General features: G+C 52.1%; 1 protein-coding gene across 3 annotated transcripts in view; it reads left to right on the top strand.

Annotated features, from left to right (window-relative positions):
• Positions 1–20,233, top strand: part of MAD1L1 (mitotic arrest deficient 1 like 1) — a 281,851-nt gene that overhangs the window by 169,504 nt on the left and 92,114 nt on the right. For all 3 annotated transcript variants that reach the window (XM_081036038.1, XM_081036037.1, XM_081036036.1), the window contains exons 12-13: positions 100–156; positions 19,759–19,847. In XM_081036038.1, coding sequence (XP_080892164.1) covers positions 100–156; positions 19,759–19,847 — 146 coding nt within the window. The remainder of the gene's footprint in view (positions 1–99; positions 157–19,758; positions 19,848–20,233) is intronic.

Genomic DNA, 20,233 nt, shown 5'->3' on the forward strand with positions numbered 1-20,233 from the left:
AGCTCCTGTTTCCAGCCCTCCCCTACCCCGCTCTCCCTGAAAGCGGCAGACATGGGGGAGGAACAGCCCACTGACTCCGCTTTCTGTCTTGCCTTAAAGGCTCAGCTGTCAGAGGCCCTGGAGGAGCTGGGAAGCCAGAAGCAGAGAGCGGACATGGTAAGTCCCTGAAACGCATGCCCTGCTGCTGGTCTCTGGGGCCAAAGGGAAGCCAGGTTGGGGGCGTCTTCGTTCCTGGGCCCCGGGCAGAAGTTCTTGAACCCACCGTGACTTAGGCTGTGGCGCAGTGTGTGGGTCCCTGACAGCCATGGCCCTTCTTGTCATCAGAAACATGGGTGGAATTAGGCTGTGGGATTTGGAACCTGCGTTCTGGCTCCCCAGGGACAGATTGCTGTTTGCTGCAAGGTGGGGACAATGGCATGCTCACTGCCCAAGGTCAGGACCCGCCCCCATGAGCCTGTGCTGTCATGAGATGTCACCTGCACAGTGTCCAGGCTGAGGGACCTCCAGCTGTGTGGATGTGCTGAGGGGCAGGTTTGCTTCAGCTTCCATGTGGGCCTGTCTTGCTGTGCTTTCTCCTGGGACGGCGTCAGTGGGGCACGGGCAGGTGAGGGCACATGTGGGCAAGTGAGGGCAGGTGTGGGCACATGTGGGCAGGTGAGGGCACATGTGGGCAGGCGTGGGCACATGTGGGCAGGTGAGGGCAAGTGAGGGCAGGTGTGGGCAGGTGAGGGCAGGTGAGGGCACATGTGGGCAAGTGAGGGCAGGTGTGGGCATATGTGGGCAGGTGAGGGCACATGTGGGCAGGCGTGGGCACATGTGGGCAGGTGAGGGCAAGTGAGGGCACATGTGGGCAAGTGAGGGCAGGTGAGGGCACATGTGGGCAGGTGAGGGCAGGTATGGGCACATGTGGGCAATTGAGGGCAGGTGTGGGCAGGTGAGGGCAGGTGAGGGCACATGTGGGCAGGTGAGGGCAGGTGAGGGCACATGTGGGCAGTTGAGGGCAGGTGAGGGCATATGTGGGCAAGTGAGGGCAGGTATGGGCACATGTGGGCAAGTGAGGGCAGGTGTGGGCAGGTGAGGGCAGGTGAGGGCACATGTGGGCAAGTGAGGGCAGGTGTGGGCAGGTGAGGGCAGGTGTGGGCACATGTGGGCAGGTGAGGGCAGGTGTGGGCACATGTGGGCAGGTGAGGGCAGGTGTGGGCAGGTGAGGGCACATGTGGGCAGGTGAGGGCAGGTGTGGGCACATGTGGGCAGGTGAGGGCAGGTGTGGGCACATGTGGGCAGGTGAGGGCAGGTGTGGGCACATGTGGGCAGGTGAGGGCAGGTGTGGGCAGGTGAGGGCAGGTGTGGGCACATGTGGGCAAGTGAGGGCAGGTGTGGGCAGGTGAGGGCACATGTGGGCAGGTGTGGGCAGGTATGGGCACATGTGGGCAGGTGAGGGCAGGTGAGGGCACATGTGGGCAGGTGTGGGCAGGTGTGGGCACATGTGGGCAGGTGAGAACAGGCGCAGGCAGGTGAGGGTAGGCCTGGGCGGGTGCGGGCAGGTGCTCCTAGCCTGGGCACTCTCTCCTGTGTCAAGAGGCTCCCTCACCACCCTGTGGGGGCAGATGGTTTGCTTCTGAAGTCCGTGTGTCGTGTGCAGACTGGGACCCACCCCACACTGCTCCCGTCCTGGGTCTGGTCTCTGAGAACAGGAATTCCCTAGGGAATGCTTGTGTGTGCTGCCCCAGACCCCACGCCAGCCGCTTTGGGGGTCCCAGGACAGCGCTGTCGTTGGCGTTGGGATATGCTCCGGTATCTGCGACACGGGTCCGAGTTCCTGCTTCGGTGTCAGCACTTGTCAATCCCCTGACGTTGAGCAGGTCGTCTGGCCTTCGCGTGCAAGCAGGCATGCCCTCCAAGTTGAAATGACGTGTCCGTGCATTTGCTTTACCCGTGTTGGCCGCCCCCACAGCCTTGCTGTCCACCACCACGTTCTGGAGGACGAGGCCGGCTGGACCAGAAGTTGGCACACGGGGCTGGGGGGTGGAGATGGCACCAGAGATGAAGCCCAGGCGCCAGCACCCCTAGGAGCACACGCTTGGCTGTGCTCAGAGCCCCTGGCGGGTGGGAGGTGAGTGGATCGTCATGGTGACAGATGGTCAGACTGAAGGCGGACGCAGAGTGGGTAGAGAGCACAGGGTGAGGACTCAGGGTGTTGGGGATAGGAAGATTGGGGAGTGCGAGTGTAGAGGGGAAGGGGGTCTGAGGCGCTGTTGGGGGTTGGGTGCTGGGGTCTGGAGCTCCAGAGTGAAGGCCGGGGAGCACAGGTGGCCGCCCGTCCTCAGGAGGGGAGGCGGGTACCGAGAGGCAGAGCCTGCAGCGGGAGCACAGGTGGCCGCACCAATACATTGGCCTGGACGGGGTGGGGGTGGCGGCCAGATGTCAGGGACTACAGGAGAGGGCAGTGCCGCCCACAGATACCGCCGTGTCGCCCCTGTAACAGGAGCTGTGAGAGGAGCAGAGAGTCCTGTGGACCTGGTGACAGCATTTCATCCACGGTCCTGGGGTGGCAGGAAAGCGCAAAGGGCCCCTGAGGTCTTTGCACACGTGAAGCGAGTCTGCATGAGGTGTTGGGGGACAGATGAGTGATGTGTACCCCTGGGAATAGTACAGTAGAGCAGGAAGAGATGGTGCTGTAGGGACCGGGCCGTTTGGAGGGACAGAGAGGGCTGAAAACAGGGTCCCTCGGGCCAAGTAGGAGGAAGGTATGGGTGTGAGGTGGCCCAGGCAGCTGGGGCGCTGGAGGGGGAGGGCAGCGTGCTTGTCCTTCCCTGTGCGCTGAAGGCCGGGCTGGTCACTGCCATTGGGCTCAAGTCCCCTGTTAGCCAGGTGCGTGTGACAGAGGAGAGCGGGGTGCTAAGATGCTTTGCTAAGCGGAGGAAGAAAACAGGCTATAAGACAGGATCACAGCAGAATGCTGGGGGTTGGGGGGGGGTCACCTGTGTGTCAGCCATGCTCGTCTTCAGGCTGTAGGACGTGCCTGTGGGTGGGTCTGACTGTGCAGGTAGCATTCTGCTGATTGGTCTGAAGGAGAAGGGGGTACCTGCCATTCACTGGGAGGCCAGACTCAGTGATGGCCTCCACCCTCACCCAGGGGGTCAGAAGGGCTGGGGCCCCGCAGGGACTGACAGCTGTGCCTGCGTGGGTGGCGGGGGGCTCTGTAAACGGGGAGGTCGTCAGGGACCCGAGGACCATCCTGGCGTCTTGCCTGCCTGGTTTCCCCTCATCCACTGGCCAGTCGGGCTCCTAAATAGGGGACCTGTTTCTCACTGACTTTGGGGAAGCCCTGGAGAGAGAGAGAGAGAGAAGAGAGAGAACGTACGTACCTGGCGCCCTAACCTGCCCCAAGACCTTTGTATGAAATGGGCTTTGTCCCGGTGACGCTGAGGCCGCAGGGCTGGGCGGCAGCACAGGGTCTGGCTCTTCTCGGAGATGATTATTGGCCACGTTTGTAGATGCCTGCGGCTCTGGTGCACACAAGCGTCTGTTCTCCTCCCAAATCCTCCCTCGTCTGGGGTGTCTCCTGAGGCCTCCCGAGGAGATAAAGGCCAAGCCAGTTGGTGCAGGGGGTGGGGGTCTGGAGCCCGAGAAAGCTGTGTTTAACTCCCCAGGGACTGGGGTCCCAGTGAACCACGTTCGATTTGGGTGGGGAAGTCCTGCTCAGCTGGTAACCCCTGAGTTGGAGTAAGATTGGAAGGAAGTGGTGGTCAACCCCGGCTTGGCTGTGTGGCCTGCCATCCATCCCGGTGACAGCCTTCCGATGGGTGCCCCAAGGGTGTCTCTGCTCCTAGGAAAGTGGGGCTCAGGTGGCCTCTGAGTCCAAGGGGCCGCCGACTCATCCTCATGCCTCTGTCTGGTCGCTGGGCACAGAGAACCTGTACCACCTCTCCCAGCCCTCCATTCCCCCACCTGTTGTTTTCAAAGTCAGTTCGACATTCAGGAAAGGAGAGGAAAAAGAAAGAAAAAGTTAAACATCTTTAGTTAATTACAGATGTCAAGACGTAGGAGTTTGACTTATTATTAATTAGCAAACCCAAGGTAATTAGTAAGCATAAGCACGATTCACGCCTTTTTCTTTAATGCAATTAAGACCACAAGGAAAGAGGTCCGGACCGTCGTTGTGCAGTTAACATACATCACCCAAATTAGATATGGCGGCGGCGCTGCAGAAATCAGTGTTTTATTGTAACGACAAAAAGTCCTACAATGTTTTGTATGCTTTAGGGAGTGAGAATAGAAGATTTTTTTCTGATTTAAGAGGAATTACACTCTCACAACTCTGTGTAATTAAATTGTCATCCTCCTTGAGTCCCTTTTTTCTTAATGGTTCCGTTGTCATCCCCTCCTGGCCTCCCAAGGGAGCGCTGCCAAGGGCCACCCTGGGCAGGGCTGTAGCCAGAGCAAGCAGGGCGAAGTGGACCAGAATGGCCTGGCAGACCAATTCCTGTCGTCCTTCCTTCTGTGTCCCAGCTCTAAACGGACAGGGTGACGTGGCCACACAGGAGAAGCCCAATGAATGACACGTTCTTTACCAGACGGAGTCTACGGTCTGACAGCAGCCCATCGAGGCAGGTCCCGTTATCCCGTCACAGAGGCGGGCTGGGTCCCCTAGGGGCTTGTCTCGCCCGGGAGCATGCAGTCCTCTGGGCCTTTCTTCCACGTGGCCTGTCCCAGCTCAGGCTTTCATTCGAAAGTACCAGCAGCACCTGTGCTGGCTCTGAGGGTCTCCTGCCGCTGAGCCCCCTGCGAGGGCCGTGCACACCCCGGGGGGCCCTGTTGTCCCTTCTGCCATTGTGAGGGCCAGCAAGCCCTCACAGGGAGGCGTGTGAGTGTCCGTTGTTTGATGCTGGCAGCATTGCCCATCTGTGCCGCCTGCCTGCAGATCTGGCCTCGTCACAGTGTCCCAGTGTGGCCAGCTGTCTTCCAGTAAATTAGCAAAAGAACCTCCTGGTTCTGTGACTGATTGCAACTTGTGTCACCAGGATCCATCTTGCCATGGGGCCAAGCACCAGGCTGGAAGAACATCTGCCACACCAGAGAATTGGTCCTCAGGGCACGGTGTGTCGGTAAAGGCTCTAGGGAGGAGGTGACCGACCGCTGGGACTGAGAGGAGGGGTTCCCTGGAGGCTGAAAAGATGGTTTCTTAGTCTGGAAAATACATTTCTAATGGTGTAATTTCTGGCCCTCGATTGCAGAATGGTCTCCCTCCACAGAGGAGAGAGAGCTCCCCAGGCAGGAGGACACTTAAGTGTGTCTGCCTGGATGACCGCGGTGGCCGTCTAAGTTGTCAGAGGCTGTGATGCCCGATGGGCGTGGCCTTTCTATTTGTTCTCTCGGCATTTTCTTAGCTGTCTTCATTTTCTGTCCCACGTGAACTTTGGAATTCGCTTGTCAGGTCTCGTGCAGAAATCCCGCTGGAGTTGGCAGTTTGCAGAGTAACGTGGAAAAGTGGCCCTCAGCATAGTGACTTCCTGGCCGCATCTGTACGAATGGGTCTCCTGTCACGTCCTTCAGTTGGGTGTCATTTTCCTTCAGTTAGACTTGCCCGCGTCTTGTGAGGTTTACTGCTGGGTGTTTTATTGTTTGCCCCTCACACGCTGCTTTTCCTCTGGCTGCCAGCTCTACGTTAACCACGGGGTCCAGGGAAGGTACAGGAGCAGTGGGCACCTCCGACTTGGACAGTGAAGCCCCCAGTGGCCTTACAACCAAACCGATGTAGAGTGAGAGTCTTAACAGCCACAAAATAGAAATGGGTTAATTTAACTTTGGGATTGTGGCATAATCGCAGGCAGGAGGAATCCTGTACACCCGCCCTCCTGGCCCCCGCCAGGTCTGAGCACTGACCGTTTCATATCATGCGAACTTTTCGTGTCTCAGCAGTGACCCTCGGTGGCTCAGCTCTCGGCTCCCAGTGCTCACCTGCGCCTGGAGGGAGTCTGCTACTTTCCTGTTCAATCCACAGCATGGTCCTCGGTCGCCGTGAACGCCCCTGTCCGGGCGTTTGCCTCGCGCATGTGCCCAGGTGGAGTTGGGGCCGACGACCTGCCTCAGTGCCCCCTGGCTCTGAGCAGCCTCGGCTCCGTCACCAGGGTCTGCTCTACCACTGCTTCCCCCTGGAGAGGACCAGGCCCCGAGCCGGGCGCACCTCTGCTGCCCTGGGGTGGAGAATTGCACGACCACCGCATCTCCCTGCTCGTCTGTGCCCCATGACTGGGAAACATGGGACCCATGTTTCTCTGGGACTCAGTGAAAAGCCTCAGGGAAAGGCCGTTTCTGCAGTGAAACCATTCAGATTCAGTCACTGCTGCTTCTGCAGGAGTCCGCACTCTTCCTGCATTGTGAGACATAGGGACCAGCAAGCCCTTGGAATTGCAGACTTCTGCTCTGTGCACGCATTTTCTGCAGGGGTTTTCCACTTGCATTGGGTTTCCATAGAACTTCTGACTCCCCGAGCCCAAGGCTAACGGCTGGTCCCTGAGGAGGCAGCCTTGCTGACCTGGGTAAGCCTTTAGCTCCTGTTGGAAGCACAGTGCAGATACCGCCCACCTGTGGGGGCCCCGAAGCAGCTCCTTTCACTGGCAGATGGGGATAGCTTCCAGCTCTTCGAGGAGCTGGAGCGGCCCACCGTGATGGTGGTCGTGCCCTTCCAGACGCCCAGGAGCGGTGAGTGGCCTATACCGCTTTCAGACCTGTGCAGCTTCTGGCTGTGTTTCTGTTTTTCAGTTGAAACTAGATTTCTACAAGTCTGCCTCTTGGGGCCTCCCTGCCCTCTGCTGCCTTGGAGCTGAGGCCCAATTTGCTCACCACGTACCCATTGTGGCTGTTGGGCTGCCCTGGAGCCTCTCCAGCCCTGGTGATAATGGTACTAGGCACTCGCCCGGATCCTGTCCCTCGGTGGGCAGGCTGGGGATTGTGTTCACATTCGCTTTTTTGGCAAATGTGCTGACAAGAAATAATACGCTGGCCTTCTAGATAAAAAATCAGCTAGGCTTCTTCTCTGAGGTAAAGGCGGGTGGCCCCGTGAGCGGTACGAACTTCCTGGGGAGCCATCGTGGCTGCCGCCCCCCTCCCCTCCAGGCTGGAAAGGATGGCGGAAGGAGGCCGCTCCCCAGGAAGCAGCAGCCACACAACACCTTCACAGAGGCTCATGGTTCCTGTATCGAGCAGGGCTGACCTTTGAGCAGCATCCTCCCTTCTCTGGGAGGCCAGAAACCCACCCACATGGGGCTCTAGGCACTCACGAAGGCCCGGGGCCTCAGCCCCCCGTGACTGTGTGTGATACTCGGTGCAGGTTGGACCTGTGTTGTGTGAACAGGATGAGCTGGCTTGGGTGTGTGAGAGTCCTCACTGTGCTCTGCTCAGTAGCAGGCACGTGAGTTAGAATTGCTGTTGGGGAGGGGAGAGCGTGCTTTGTGGACTTGGCGAAGGCCCCTGGATGGAACCTGTATCCTCTCAAGTTGGCTGAAGTACACGGTCTCCATTTAAAGGTTCTGCTGTACTAGCGAGCTGCCCTCTGTTCTATTAGCACGAGCATTTCACAACACTGTTGCTGTGAGTGAATCTGGCAGGCCCAGCCTCCTCGTGGAAGAGGGAGGGACCTTGTCACCAGACTGACACATGGCCCTTCAAAAGGCTGGCCCCCACAGACCTGGCACTGCCGACAGGGCGCTGCGTCTGCTGAGCTCGGCGGCTGTCCCTGACCTCAGTGAGCGCCTTCCTCACGTGTCTGTCACGTGCTCCTCTGCTTCCTGCTTCCCTCTCAGGAAAATGCCTGTTGCCCCAACTGAAAGGAAGAAGTTTTTCATCTCCGTCTCACTTACAGCTGAGTTCTGTAAATGAGACCAAACTCTGGTTCTTTGAGATAACAAAATTGGTGAACCTCTAGCCAGAGTAATCAGAACAAAAGCAGAGAAGACCATATTACCAATACCAGGCAAGAAAGGGTAACGATAACACCTGTAATTTTCTTTTCTTTTTAATTAGACCCACCCTAATGGGTGTGAAGTGGCATCTCATTGTGGTTTGGGTTTGCTTTTCCCTGATGGCCAGTGAAATTGAGCTTTTCTTCATATGCTGTTGGCTATTTGATATCTTCTTTGGAGAAATGTCTGTTCAGGTCCTTTACCCATTTTTAAGTTGGATGGTTTGTCTTTTTGTTGTTGAGTTGTGAGTGCCTTGTAAGAGGTAAATTTTGTAAGACTTCTCTATGTATTCTGGACACTAGATTCTTATCAGACGTATGATTTGCAAACATTTTCTCCCATTTTGCAGGTTGTCTTTTCACTCTTCATAATGTCCTTTAGTGCATGAAGGTTTTAGCTTTAATGAAGTCCATTTTATCCCTTTCTTTTGTCATTTGGGTTTTAGGTATCAGAGCTGAGAAACTGTTGGCAAACCCAAGATCAGGAAGATTTACTCCTGTTTTATTCCCCAAGAGTTTCATAGTTTTAGCTCCTACATTTAGGTTTTGCCCCATCTTGATTCATTTTGGCTTAATTTTTGAAGATGGTCTGAGATAAGAGTCCCCTTCCTTCTTTTGCTTGGGGGTGTCCGGTTGTCCCGCCGCCATTTGTTGCAGAGACTGTTCTTGGCGTCCTTATCAGTAATCAGTTGGCCAGAGATGTAGGGGTTTATTTCTGGACTTCTTCTAGTGCATTGATCGATGTGTCAATCCTTCTGTCATTACCCAGTTCTGATAACTGTCGCTTCACAGTAAGTTTCGAAATTGGCAATTGAATCCTCCCACTTTCTTCTTCTTTTTCAAGATCATCTTGGCTATTTGGGATCTTGCAATTCTGCGTGAATTTTAGGAGCAGCTTTTCTTTCTGTGTCTGCCAAGTGGACTGAGGATTTTGACGGGTTTCATTCACTCGGTAGGTCACTTTGGGGGGCGTCGCCATCTTCACGTAAGTCGTTCAGCTGATGAACACAATGTCTTCCCTTTTGTTTGGGTTCTCTTTAGGTTCTTTTAACGATGTTTTGTAGTTTTCAATTCTATTCTCTTTGATGCTATTGTAAATGGAATTGTTTTCTTAATTTCCTTTTTAATTGTTAATTACTAGTGTATAGACATGCCACTGGTTTTTGTGTGTTGATCTTAATCCTGCAACTTTGCTGAATTCATTCAACTCTTAATAGGTTGTGGTTTATTTTTATTACAATAATTATTACTATTGAGGATTTTCTACATATGTGATCATGTCATTTGCAAGTAGAGATAGCTTACTGCTCCCTTTCCAAGTTGGATGCCTTTTATTTTTTGTTCTTGCCTGACTGCTCTGGCTAGGACTTCAGTGCAGTGTTGCTAGCAGTGGTGAGAGCGGGCGTCCTTGTCGTGTTCCTGATCTTCGGGGAAAACTCTCGGTCTTTCCCGTGGAGGATGATGTTAGCTGTGGGTTCTAGTAAGTGCCCTTGAGTATGTTGCGAAAGTTCACTCCTATTTCTAGTTTATTGAGTATTTTTATCATGAAAGGGCATTGGATTTTTGCCAAGTGTTTTCCCGCCTCTATTGAGGTGACCATGTGGAGCTTTTCCCTTTGTTCTGTTACTGTGGTGTGTTTGATTGTTACACGTTGAATTCCCCTTGTGTTCCTGGTGTAAATGCCGCCTGGCCATGGTGCATAATCCTTCTCAGGTGCTGCTGGGTACAGTTAGCGAGTGTCTTGTTGAGGATTTTTACACTGATATTCATAATGGTTATTGATCTTAGTTTTCTTTCATGGGATGTCTTATCTGGTTTTGGGTTCAGGGTAATGCTCACCTGGCAGAATGAGTTCAGAAGCGTTTCTTCTTCTTTATCTTTTGGGAGGATTTGGGAAGTGTTGGTGTTAATTCTCTAAATGTTGGTAGAACTCACCAGTGAAGTCATCTGGTCCCAGACATTTCTTTGTTGGGAGGTTTTCAGTTATTGGTTGAGTCTTACTTGTTACAGATCTGTTTTAGATTTTCTATTTCTTCTTGAGTCAGGTTTGGTAATTTGTGTTTTTCTAGGAATTTGTCCACTTCATCTAAGTTATCTAAGTTTTTGGTAAACAGTTATTTATAGCATTATCTTATAACCCTTCTTACTTTAAAGGTCAGTAGGAATGTTCCCAGCTTTCACTTCTCTCTTTTTTCTCTGGTCAGTTTCACTAACAGATTATCATTATTATTACTCCCCACTTTTCAGTTGACAGGGCTTTTTCCCTTTCAGGACTTGAAAGGTGTTGTTCTCCTAACTTCTCACTTGTGTTGTTTCCAGTGACAGATCTCTGTCATCCGTCTCATTGTACCTCTGTGACATGTCTGTCTTCTCTAGTTGCTTTTGACATGGCTTCTTCATCACTGGTTTCGAGCATTTTGACTATAATGTGCTTCGTGTGCTTTTTGTATGTGTGTCTCTTGGGGTTTTGCATTTCTTAGCTCTGTGGACTTGCCTTTCTCATCCCTTATCTTCATGGGTCCTCCTGCCGAGACGCCAGTTCACCACATTTATGATACTTACACCTGTCCCAGCACTCACTGTGCTCTCTTCATTTTTTTAAAATTCTTTTTCCCTCTGGTTTTCATTTTGAATTGGTTTCTATTGCTGTGTCTTCAAGTTCTCTGATTTTTTCTTTAGTTAGTATCTAACCTTCCAGGAAGATGATTTATACATTTATGGGTTTCAGGCATTGTCGTTTCCATCTCTATAAATTTTATTTTGGTCTTTTTTCTGCTTCCATTTCTCCACTTAACTGTTGAAAAAGTGGGATTCAGTTATATTCATTCTGACACCTGGCTGGCTGCATGCTGCGCACTTTGTAACCTATAAACATCCTGAGTGTGTGCAGGGCTGCAGAGAAGCTGCAGGAAATGGTTGCACCTCTTTGTGTCATGTTATCACGTGCCAGCGGACCTGGAGCAGTGCTTGTCCCAGGGCCAATTATTACCATTCCTGGGTCCCAGCCATCCAGGGAGTTTTGCCCAAAGCACTGTGAAAATGTCCTCGCCACAGCAACCTGGCCGCTTGTACACACGGCAGCCGGGCCGCGAGGCCCGCACATGGAGCGTTTGCTCTGGGCCCTGCGCTCTGGACGTGTCTGACCTCTGGTGTAGGAGATACTGAAAGGCAGCGCCGCCCTGCAGTTTTTGGACTCCATCCACACCAGGGGCTGCCTTCTGGGTGTCTGTTACTAGAACCCCGAGCCCTGCCGCCCTTTCTAAGGCTCTCTGACATGCCGGCACCAGGCCCCAATGAGGCGCTGCCTGCCTCCCAAAGACAGTCCCCGGGGAGCTGGGTGGGAAGTTTCCAGGAGCCCAGGGCCCCCAAATCCTGGCTATGGATAAAGCAGCAGAGACCCACAAGGCAGCGTTCCCCACTGCTTTTGCTGTCTCTGTCCATCATAGCCGGAGTTCCACGCACTGTTCTGTGGTCACTACAGCAAGGCTGGCCAGGCCCGGCACGGGGTCTGTTCCTTCCCACACCCACCTGCGCGGCTGGACGTCGCGCGTCCTCTGTGCAGGCCTGAGATGACCAGCACCCTGAAGTCGCAGGCCTGCTGACGACCCAGATTGTTTGGCTCCAGGAGGCAGCGTGGAAGCAGCCGTGCGTGTGAGGCCCTCATTAGCTTGGGAAGAGTGTGTGCCTCCTGTGGTCGCAGCTGTGTCACCTGAGAGTGAGAGGCAGGGCCTCCTGAGGGGCTGGGAAGACAAGCCGAGCTGAGCCAGTGCCTCTCCCAGCTTGTCTGCCTTCCCCAGGGAAACCCGCCTCTGCCCCAGGGCCGGCGCAGCCTGCTACCCTGGGAACTCAGGGCTCTGCCCGCCTGGCAGCTCCCTCCCAGGGCAGTGGTGGCCGCTTGGAGCTGCAGCCCTCTTCCCCAGGCTCTTGATCCGTGTAGAGCAGGCACTGCTGGTAATTATGCCTCTTTATTAGGAGAACCAGCTCAGGAAAGGAATCTAAATTTGTTTGGAAACGTGCAGGGCAAGCCCTCTCTCGGCAAAGAAACGTGGAGACGTTCAGGGTAACGTTGAGAAGTGGCTCTGCACTGGCAGGCCGAGGACCCTGTTCTGTCCCTGTCATGGGCCGTGCCTCGTGCCCAGCATGCCGCTGCTGCAAACAGCCCCTCAGAAAATAGTTTTCTTTGCAGTCCTTTGTGCTGGGAGGTAAATTTGCTTCAGGGTGGGTTCTAGAACAGGGCTTCATGGTTCTAAGTCATTTGTGGGGTCTCTTGATCCAGTTAGTCCTTGTGTCTTTTCTTAACCAGCTGCGTGCGATCTTCTCGATGCTCTTATGGAACAGGTGGTTACAGGGCACAGTATTCATGCCTTTCCAGTTTTCTGGTTCCCAGGACTCCCTGGGCCAGCCAATAGCAACGTGGCTTAGCTTCCACAGGCTGGCGCCAGTCTCTGTCTCCCAGCCGGGCCTGTCCTGAGAGGCTCAAGAAGGGTACCCCCAAGGGCTCCCAGACCACCCCCCTACAGTACTGGGGGGCTGAGGGGCCAGAGAGGGAGAGACAGCTCAGTCACCCTGAGCAGGAGTGTGTGAGTGTGTGTTAGAAAGAGTATGTATGGAAGAGTGTGTGCAAGGGTGAATGAGAATGTGTTAGGGGTGGGTGTGCGAGTGAGGGCGAGTGTGATGTGTGAATGTAAGTGTGTGTGAGGGAAAGTATGTATGGGGGTGTGATGTGAGTGTGACGTGAGAAGTATTGGGTGTGTGTGCGTGAGGCAGTGTGGGAGATTCCGTGTGTGTTGGGTGGGTGCTGTGGGGGAAGGGGCTGTGGCAGGAGGGGCATCAAGGAGGAGGGGGCTGTGGAGGAGGGGGCTGTGGGGGGAGGGGCATCAGGGAGGAGGGAGCTGTGGGGGAGGGGCATCATGGAGGAGGGGGCTGTGGGGGAGAGGGGCATCAGGGAGGAGGGAGCTGTGGGGGAGGGGCATCAGGGAAGAGGGGGCTGTGGGGGAGAGGACTGTGGGGGGGGAAAGGACTGCGGGAGGGGGGAAGAGCTGGGGTGCTGCAGGGGGAGGGGAGGCAAAGGGGGGCAGGGGTGCTAAGGGGCAAGGACCCGCAGGTACCTTGATTGACATTTTCTCACTTAATGCTCGGACCTCAAAGGTGGAAATGCTATCGCCACCTGACAGATTAAGCGTGGGCGGGAATGATCAGAGACAGGTTTTATGCCCACCCCTCGTGCCAGGTACTGGTTCCCAGCCAGCCTGGTAACAGCACCTTCTCACTAATCAGCCCGTTTGACCCCGTCAAAGCCTGTTACTGTGAGAGTACAGAGAGAGTGTGGGGCGGGCCGGGCTTCCTGGGCGCCTGTGGGTGTGGAGCCAGCAGGGCCTGCAGTGGGGGTTCTGGCGAGGACTTATTGTTTCCAGCTCACCCAGGTCATCCCCAAAACCTTACTACTCATGCTCATCTCCTAACAACCTTTTTCTAAACTGGACTGGGTTTTCCTCCTTTTAAATGCTCATATGGTTACATCATTTCTTATATTGGGTGACTAGTAGGTAAACAGATTCCAGATCTTTTCTCTTTCTGGGTTGACTCAGTTTCCTGTGTATTTACTCTGCTGCCCCAGAAACCGCCCTGCACCCTATTGCTCGCTGTCCCCCAGCTGGGCTGTACTCGGCCTCACACATAGGAACGGTGACACATTCACTGGCACCCTCGTCTCCAACACGCCCCCCCACCCCCCCACCCCCCGCAGCACTTCTGTGTGCTGAGTACCGAGCTGGGAACAGGCTGAAGAGTTGGATAGTGGTGTGTCAGCCTCCAGGCATTCCCACGCCAGGGGAAAGAAAGGTCTTGTACATGAGTTGTCGGATTTCACGGTCAAATACATGGGTGCTGGCACCTCCAGCTGGGGGAGAGTTGATGGAGAAGGTGGCATCTGAGGTGGATTGAAAGGTGGATAGGCCTTGGGGCGCAAATGGAGAACTGACCTGTAGACGCGTATTGGGTGTCTTGCTTGCTGGCCACCGTCCTGGGCTGTGGATGGGAGGGGTGCAGGGCAGGAGGGCAGGTGAGGCAGGCCCTCGGGGACCCTCAGCTGTGTGGGCGGTAGCCTGGCAGAGGCGGGTGTGTTGGGCTTAGGTGGGCGGAAGTGGGGGTGGGGGGTAAAGTTGGAAGCAAGTTAGTAATGCATCCAGGGTTACAAGGTAAAATAAAAGGGCCTGGTTTTTGCTTTGAACCCTCTCGCATGTCAGCATTTCTCCCTTCTTTCCTGGAAATCCAAAAATACCAAGAAGAGTGAAAACAAAAAAGGCAAACTTAAATTGGAGCAAAACAGCTAAAACCCAGGCCCCTAAATGGGAGGAAGCAGGGCCTCAGCGTTGGAAATAAGCAGACGTGTGCAGGGAGAAGCCGAGATGCAGTGCCAGAGGGAAAGGACTCTGCCAAGGTTGGAAGGAGCCTGAGGGAACTTCTCACCAGCCAGGGACACACATGAGAGAAACCCTGCACCCCATGTTTGCAGACAAGCCCTGCGCCCCGTGTTTGCAGACAAGCCCTGAGCCCCATGTTTGCAGACAAGCCCTGTGCCCCGTGTTTACAGACAAGCCCTGAGCCCCATGTTTGCAGACAAGCCCTGCGCCCCATGTTTGCAGACTAGGGAATGGACGTGGTGGCTAGAATGGAAGCTTTCTGGGCCTGAACAAAGATGCATACGTGCACTTCTTAATGTCTCCTTGATTTCTTGAGAAAGAACAGGAGACGTTTGCTTTTATGGGAAAGCCCACAGCTTCCTCTTACCAATGGGAAGTAGTGAAGGCAAATGGGAATCCAAAACCATCTGCTCAGATTTAAAAGAAAAGAACACGACTGTCCATTCCACAGAAGAGGCCTTTTGCAAGAAGCTGGATGAATAAAACGCATCTTCAATAATGAGTAATAAGGCAACATCACACAATTTTGTAAAACCAAAGAACAAACAGTAAAAAATTTCACAGAAAAAATGTTTGACATTGAACAGATGAAAACTGTGAACATGTTGCTGAGAAATAACTCTTAGCAATCCGGTAGACTCCATGAAGCTGGGGCGCACTCAAGTGCTCAGAGACGAGATGGTGAGAGCGGAGAGGCAGAGGGCCAGGGGCCAGTGACCGATGGAGAGTCAGGGAGAAGAAGTGCTGGAAAGCAAGGACCCTCAAGAGCAAAACTGGTGTGAGACGCAGGAAAACAAAACAACGTAAATACTCTGTGTTCTGGTAATGTGGAATTTAGGCATTTAATAAAAATTCTTGGGGAGGCGATGGGAGAAAACGCAAGAGTGTTGGATTTCTCATCATTATTAGCTGTAGCCGACGATTAAAACATGCCAATTAAAGATAACTTGAAGTGGTAACAGTATGTTTAACTGTATAAAGGGAAACAAGAAGGGAAATGTGTTGGACTAGTTAGGTACTCAACGTAGGACTGTAATAGAAACTGCCAGAACCAGAAAAATATAGGCAGTACAGAAACTTAAGAGTTACGAAAGCAGCCACTAGAACACCAAGACAGACTTTTCTAACTATCAGGAAAATTTCACACAAAATAGCAAACAAGACTAAAAGACCACAGAATGAAATGGTTATAAAAGTTAGAAAATGTAACAAAATAATACAACAGAAATATATCCACACATACATCAAAATATAAATGGGCTAAAGTCTTCTATTAAAAGGAAAAGCCTTTCTGATGGGATTACAAAGCAAACCCAGAGAATGCTGGGAAATCGAGGGTGTGCGGGCAGTGCAGGTACTGCACCCAGGAACGCAGTTAAATGAATTCATGCCAAAGAGCATCGCAGAAAACAGGGCTGGGTAGTTTTCAACAGGAAAGGTGCAGATAACTATGTGTGTCAACTAATAGAGCATCGATGTTGAAAAACAAGCAAAAATGAGCGATTCAACAGAAAATCATGAAGGACGCCAGTAGTAGGAGAATTTATTTTACTTCTTAATCCATGATACAGCAAGTGGGCAAAGAATACTCATAAGTAATAGAAAACATAGACCTGTTTTATATACATATGTAAAAAACCCTAACTCTGAAACTGAAGAACAACTCTTTTTTTAAAAATGTTCATAGAAAACATTCACAAAAAATTAATCATACATTAGATAATAAAGAAAACCTTGTAAATTCAATAGACAGGACTAATACAGACAACTTTCTCAGGTCACGATGTGATGAAATTTGAAATTAAGGACAAAAACCAGAATAAGAAAAAGCTCCTAACACTTGGAAATTAAAAAAATAAACAAAAAAAACCCAAAAGAAATAGAAACAAAAACAGAACAAAAATCTCTGTCTTAAACAGTTCAAAGAAGAAATGCAATTCAGAAGTGCAATTCAGAAAATCTGGACAATAACGTAATGAAAACACTGCCCCTCAGAGCCTGTGGGAAGCAGCTAGAACAGTGCTCAAAAGAAAAATCACAGGTTTAAATATTTATATTATTGAATGAGAAAGAATGAATATGTATAGATTAACATCTAGCTCCAGAAGTCAGAAAAGGAAAACAAACCATAGTAAAGCAAAGGTAGGAATTTGTAAAGATCAAAGCAGAAGTTAATAATAAAGTGAAAAATGGTAGAAATAATAAATCCAAATACCTGTGCTTGGAAAGAAAACCAGTAAAACAAATGAATTATTCATGATCATAGTAAAAAATTAATAGAAATCATCACCATCCAAAACAAGAAGTAAGAGTAATTACCGTGGAGGTATCGACTTGGGGGAGGGGAGCAGGAGTCTGCGTGTCGAGAAGTCTCTGTTTTCATGTGGATGGTAGTTCCACAGGTGTAGATGTGTGTACAGTCATTGAGCTGTACACCTGATTTACACTTTACCATGTGTAAGCTTTATCTCAATGGTAAAGAAAGTAAATACAAACAAAAATAAATCTAAAGACAATCACGAGTCCTACAGGAATTCTATTAAAAGAATTATGAATTATATTACAACTCAAAGTAACTTTTAAAATCTGAATGAAATGAATAATTTTCTAGGAAATTATAATATATCAATACTGATTCCAGAAGAGAGAGAAATTTTAAACAGACTGGTTATTATAAAGTTTTCACAAAGTAGCCATTCCTGCCCTCCTTCAACAAAAAGAAAACAGAAAAGGAATCAAGCTGAGTCAGATTGGTGGAAAAATCCTGCTGGCTCTTCAAAATGTGGGCGCTGTCCCCACTGTAGCACCATCCTGGAGCGTGGAGAAGGGGGAAAGTTTTTGGAAAGAGCATTGTATCCACAGCAGCCACTGCGAGGACCCCCCTGGGCTGTGTGTGTGCACGTGCCCACGTGTGCTCAAATTGCAGACCAGTCACGGCAAGCACCACGTTCACGTGCCTGGAAGGAAATCGGACACCAGAACACACCACATGCTGGCAGGGTACTGCAGGAAGGATGCTGGGTTGAGTTTAGGATGTCAAATTACAGCATATCTTCTTTACATTGGCTGAAATCCAACACTCAGTATTGAAAACTCTTAATAAAATGTGAATAGGTGGATAATTTCTCAGTAAGATAAACTATATCTATTTCAACCCCAAACTGATATGCTATGAATAGATTCAGTTCCAGTGACCCCACAAAGAAGGGTGTCCAGTATCACAACTGCCATTTAGTATATTCTGCAGATACTCAGTCCTCAAAATTAGACAAGAAGAAGAAATCAGAGGTGTAAATATCAGGGCGTTAATCACTCTTTACAGCTGACGTGATTGTAAGGACTGCAGTCAGCCAAGTAATTTAATAAAGGGTGGAAAACAAAGGTTACAAGGATACAAAAACAGCAAGAGAGACAATGAAAGAAAACTATGTGAGCCCTGTGTATCTTTGGGTTGGGGGGGGGGATGTTATATTGTTGCCGATGTTCACTCTGTAGCTAGGCTCCGCTATACAGACTTTTGTTTTCTTATCCTTATTCCCTAAATGATACAGTGTAACAACCATTTCCAGAGCTTTTACATTGTATCAGGTACTGTAAGCATTCTAGAGATGATTTAAAGTAGATGGGAGGATGTGGGTAGATTGTATGCGAATACGCCATTTTATATGAGGGACTCGAGCATCTGGTTTTGGCATCTGTGGGGAGTTCTGGAACCAACCCTTGGATCCTAAGGGATGACAGTACTGCCATTTACATCAGCAACAACAGAAAAATGTAAAAGCATAAAATACCCAAGACTGAGGGCCCACAGGGGATGGGTGAGATCTGAATGGAGCGACCTCCCACAGGCCCTTGCGAGTTATGCAAGATGACTGGTTCCCATGAGGGGCCGTGCTGTGGAGTCAGCCCAAGGAAACCTGCGATGCTAATTCTCCAAGCTGGTCTCCACATGCTACACAGTCCCAATTTGTTTAAAAACTTGTTTTTATGGTTGAAGGATAGGGTGGGGTGGGACAGAGAGAATCCTAAAATTGTGTAGCCAGAGTAGCGGAATGGAATAGGGCTCAGAAGTAGACCTGGTTGCAGACAGGAGCTCAGTGAGAAAGGGCTGTCAGTGGGGCTCCGTCGGGCTGTTTTATAACCCGATTGGGTCATCACCCGAAGGGTGGTCTGGCCTGTGCTCTTTGACTGTGGTAAGGCTCCTGAGATGAACTTACGTGTGTGGGAACCTGTGTCTGGGAGCCCACCCAACAAAGACGACTGTGAGCTGAACCTCACAGCAAAGGCAGGGACCACCAGCTAGATAAGCAGTCTGGGTGGCGTCTGAAAGGAATGGCAAACCTGGATGGTCCAGAGACGAGGGACAGGCGAGCTTGGCTCCCCTGCGCCTGCATCCAGGCTTCTGTGGAGCGTCGGGGGTGGGAGTGGGGGGAGAGGCCAGTGGACACAGTGGCACTGCTTCTCCTTGAAGACTAACAGGTTCTGCTCCACGTTGTGACACCATCTTGTGACGCCACTACGTGGTCACTTAGTGCTTGCTCTGGAAAGTGGGCCATTGCCTAGTGACAGGGCATGCTGTGAGAGGCGCTGTCACCTGTCAGTGCACGCGGCCAGCTCAGCGGTGCTGGCACCGGTCAGTCGTGGAGTGCCACATGTAACTACTTCTGACCCTTCTCCTTTCCCTCTGTGGGCTTTGCCAAGGTGGTTCCCGGAACGTGGTCCACACAGTGGTCGTGCTTGCCGTCACTCCATGGCCAGCTGGCTTGGGGTCACACGGTTGTGTATTAGACACCTCCGTGATTAATATTGGGGCTTCATAGACTGGATGCCTCCAGCCCAAGTATTCTCAGGTCAGGTGTCCCCAGGAGGAGCTGTGCAGGAAGAGCCCAGAGAGGGAGTGGTCAGGAAGAAGGCACAGTGGGCACCGGCCGTGCCCCCAGGCAGAGCCAGTCGCTGCATAGAGGAATTCGACGTAGCTAATGAGTACCACACACGACTATTGAAGCTGATCAGAGCGCCGGTGAATTGAGAGCATGCCCTTACAGCTGCTGTGTTCCCTTCTCGGATTCTGACCCTTGCCCTAACGTAGCCCAAATGACTGGACGAGGGTTGTGGAGACAAGTGCTGAGAAAGAGGCAGTTGTGTTTGCACAGCTGGATCCTGCAGGCTCTGGCAGGCTCGGGGCCGCCCAGGGGTGAGGTGCAGGAAAACCGTCTCCCCACCAGCTTCCCCGCATGACGGGGACCCTGCCCCCACGCTCCCAGGGAGATCAGGTGCCCCCTTCTGGATTTCTGGGCTGGCGAGGGTTCCCGGAAGCCCCGTGCTGAAGGGACTCCCGCAGCCCGAGCTGACCTGTCCTGTGTGTCCTCACAGCTGGAGATGGAGCTGAAACTGCTGCAGTCTCAGGCGGGCCCTGCTGAGCAGAGCGTCCTGTTGTCCAGGGAGGAGGGGAGCGCGCTCAGGTACGTCGCTCGCCCCCACCAGCCCCCTTTGCTCCTCGCCTTCCAGGACGGTGCTTCTTTATCAGCCGTCCTGTCCACCTCGCGTCCTCTCTGCGCGGAAGCTTGCCTCTGCTGGCTCGGGCTTTTTCTGCGTCCTCAGGACGCTGGGCCTCTCAACGCCCCAGTGCTCAGACATCACGGTGCCGTCGGCGGGGACCTGCAAGCCCATGCCTTCCACACTGTTCCGGGGGCAGCCAGGGTCTGTGCGCAGTGGCTTGTTCAAAGCCTATTCCAGAGGAGAATTACTCACAAAGCCACACCCAAAACAGACACATAGCCTTCCGCGTGGTGAGCGAACTCTTCCGGCTACGTCTCAGGTGGCTTCCCGACAGCCCATGTGTCCTATG

This window comes from Rhinolophus hipposideros (assembly GCF_964194185.1).
Source record: "Rhinolophus hipposideros genome assembly, chromosome: 23".
NCBI lineage: Eukaryota > Metazoa > Chordata > Mammalia > Chiroptera > Rhinolophidae > Rhinolophus > Rhinolophus hipposideros.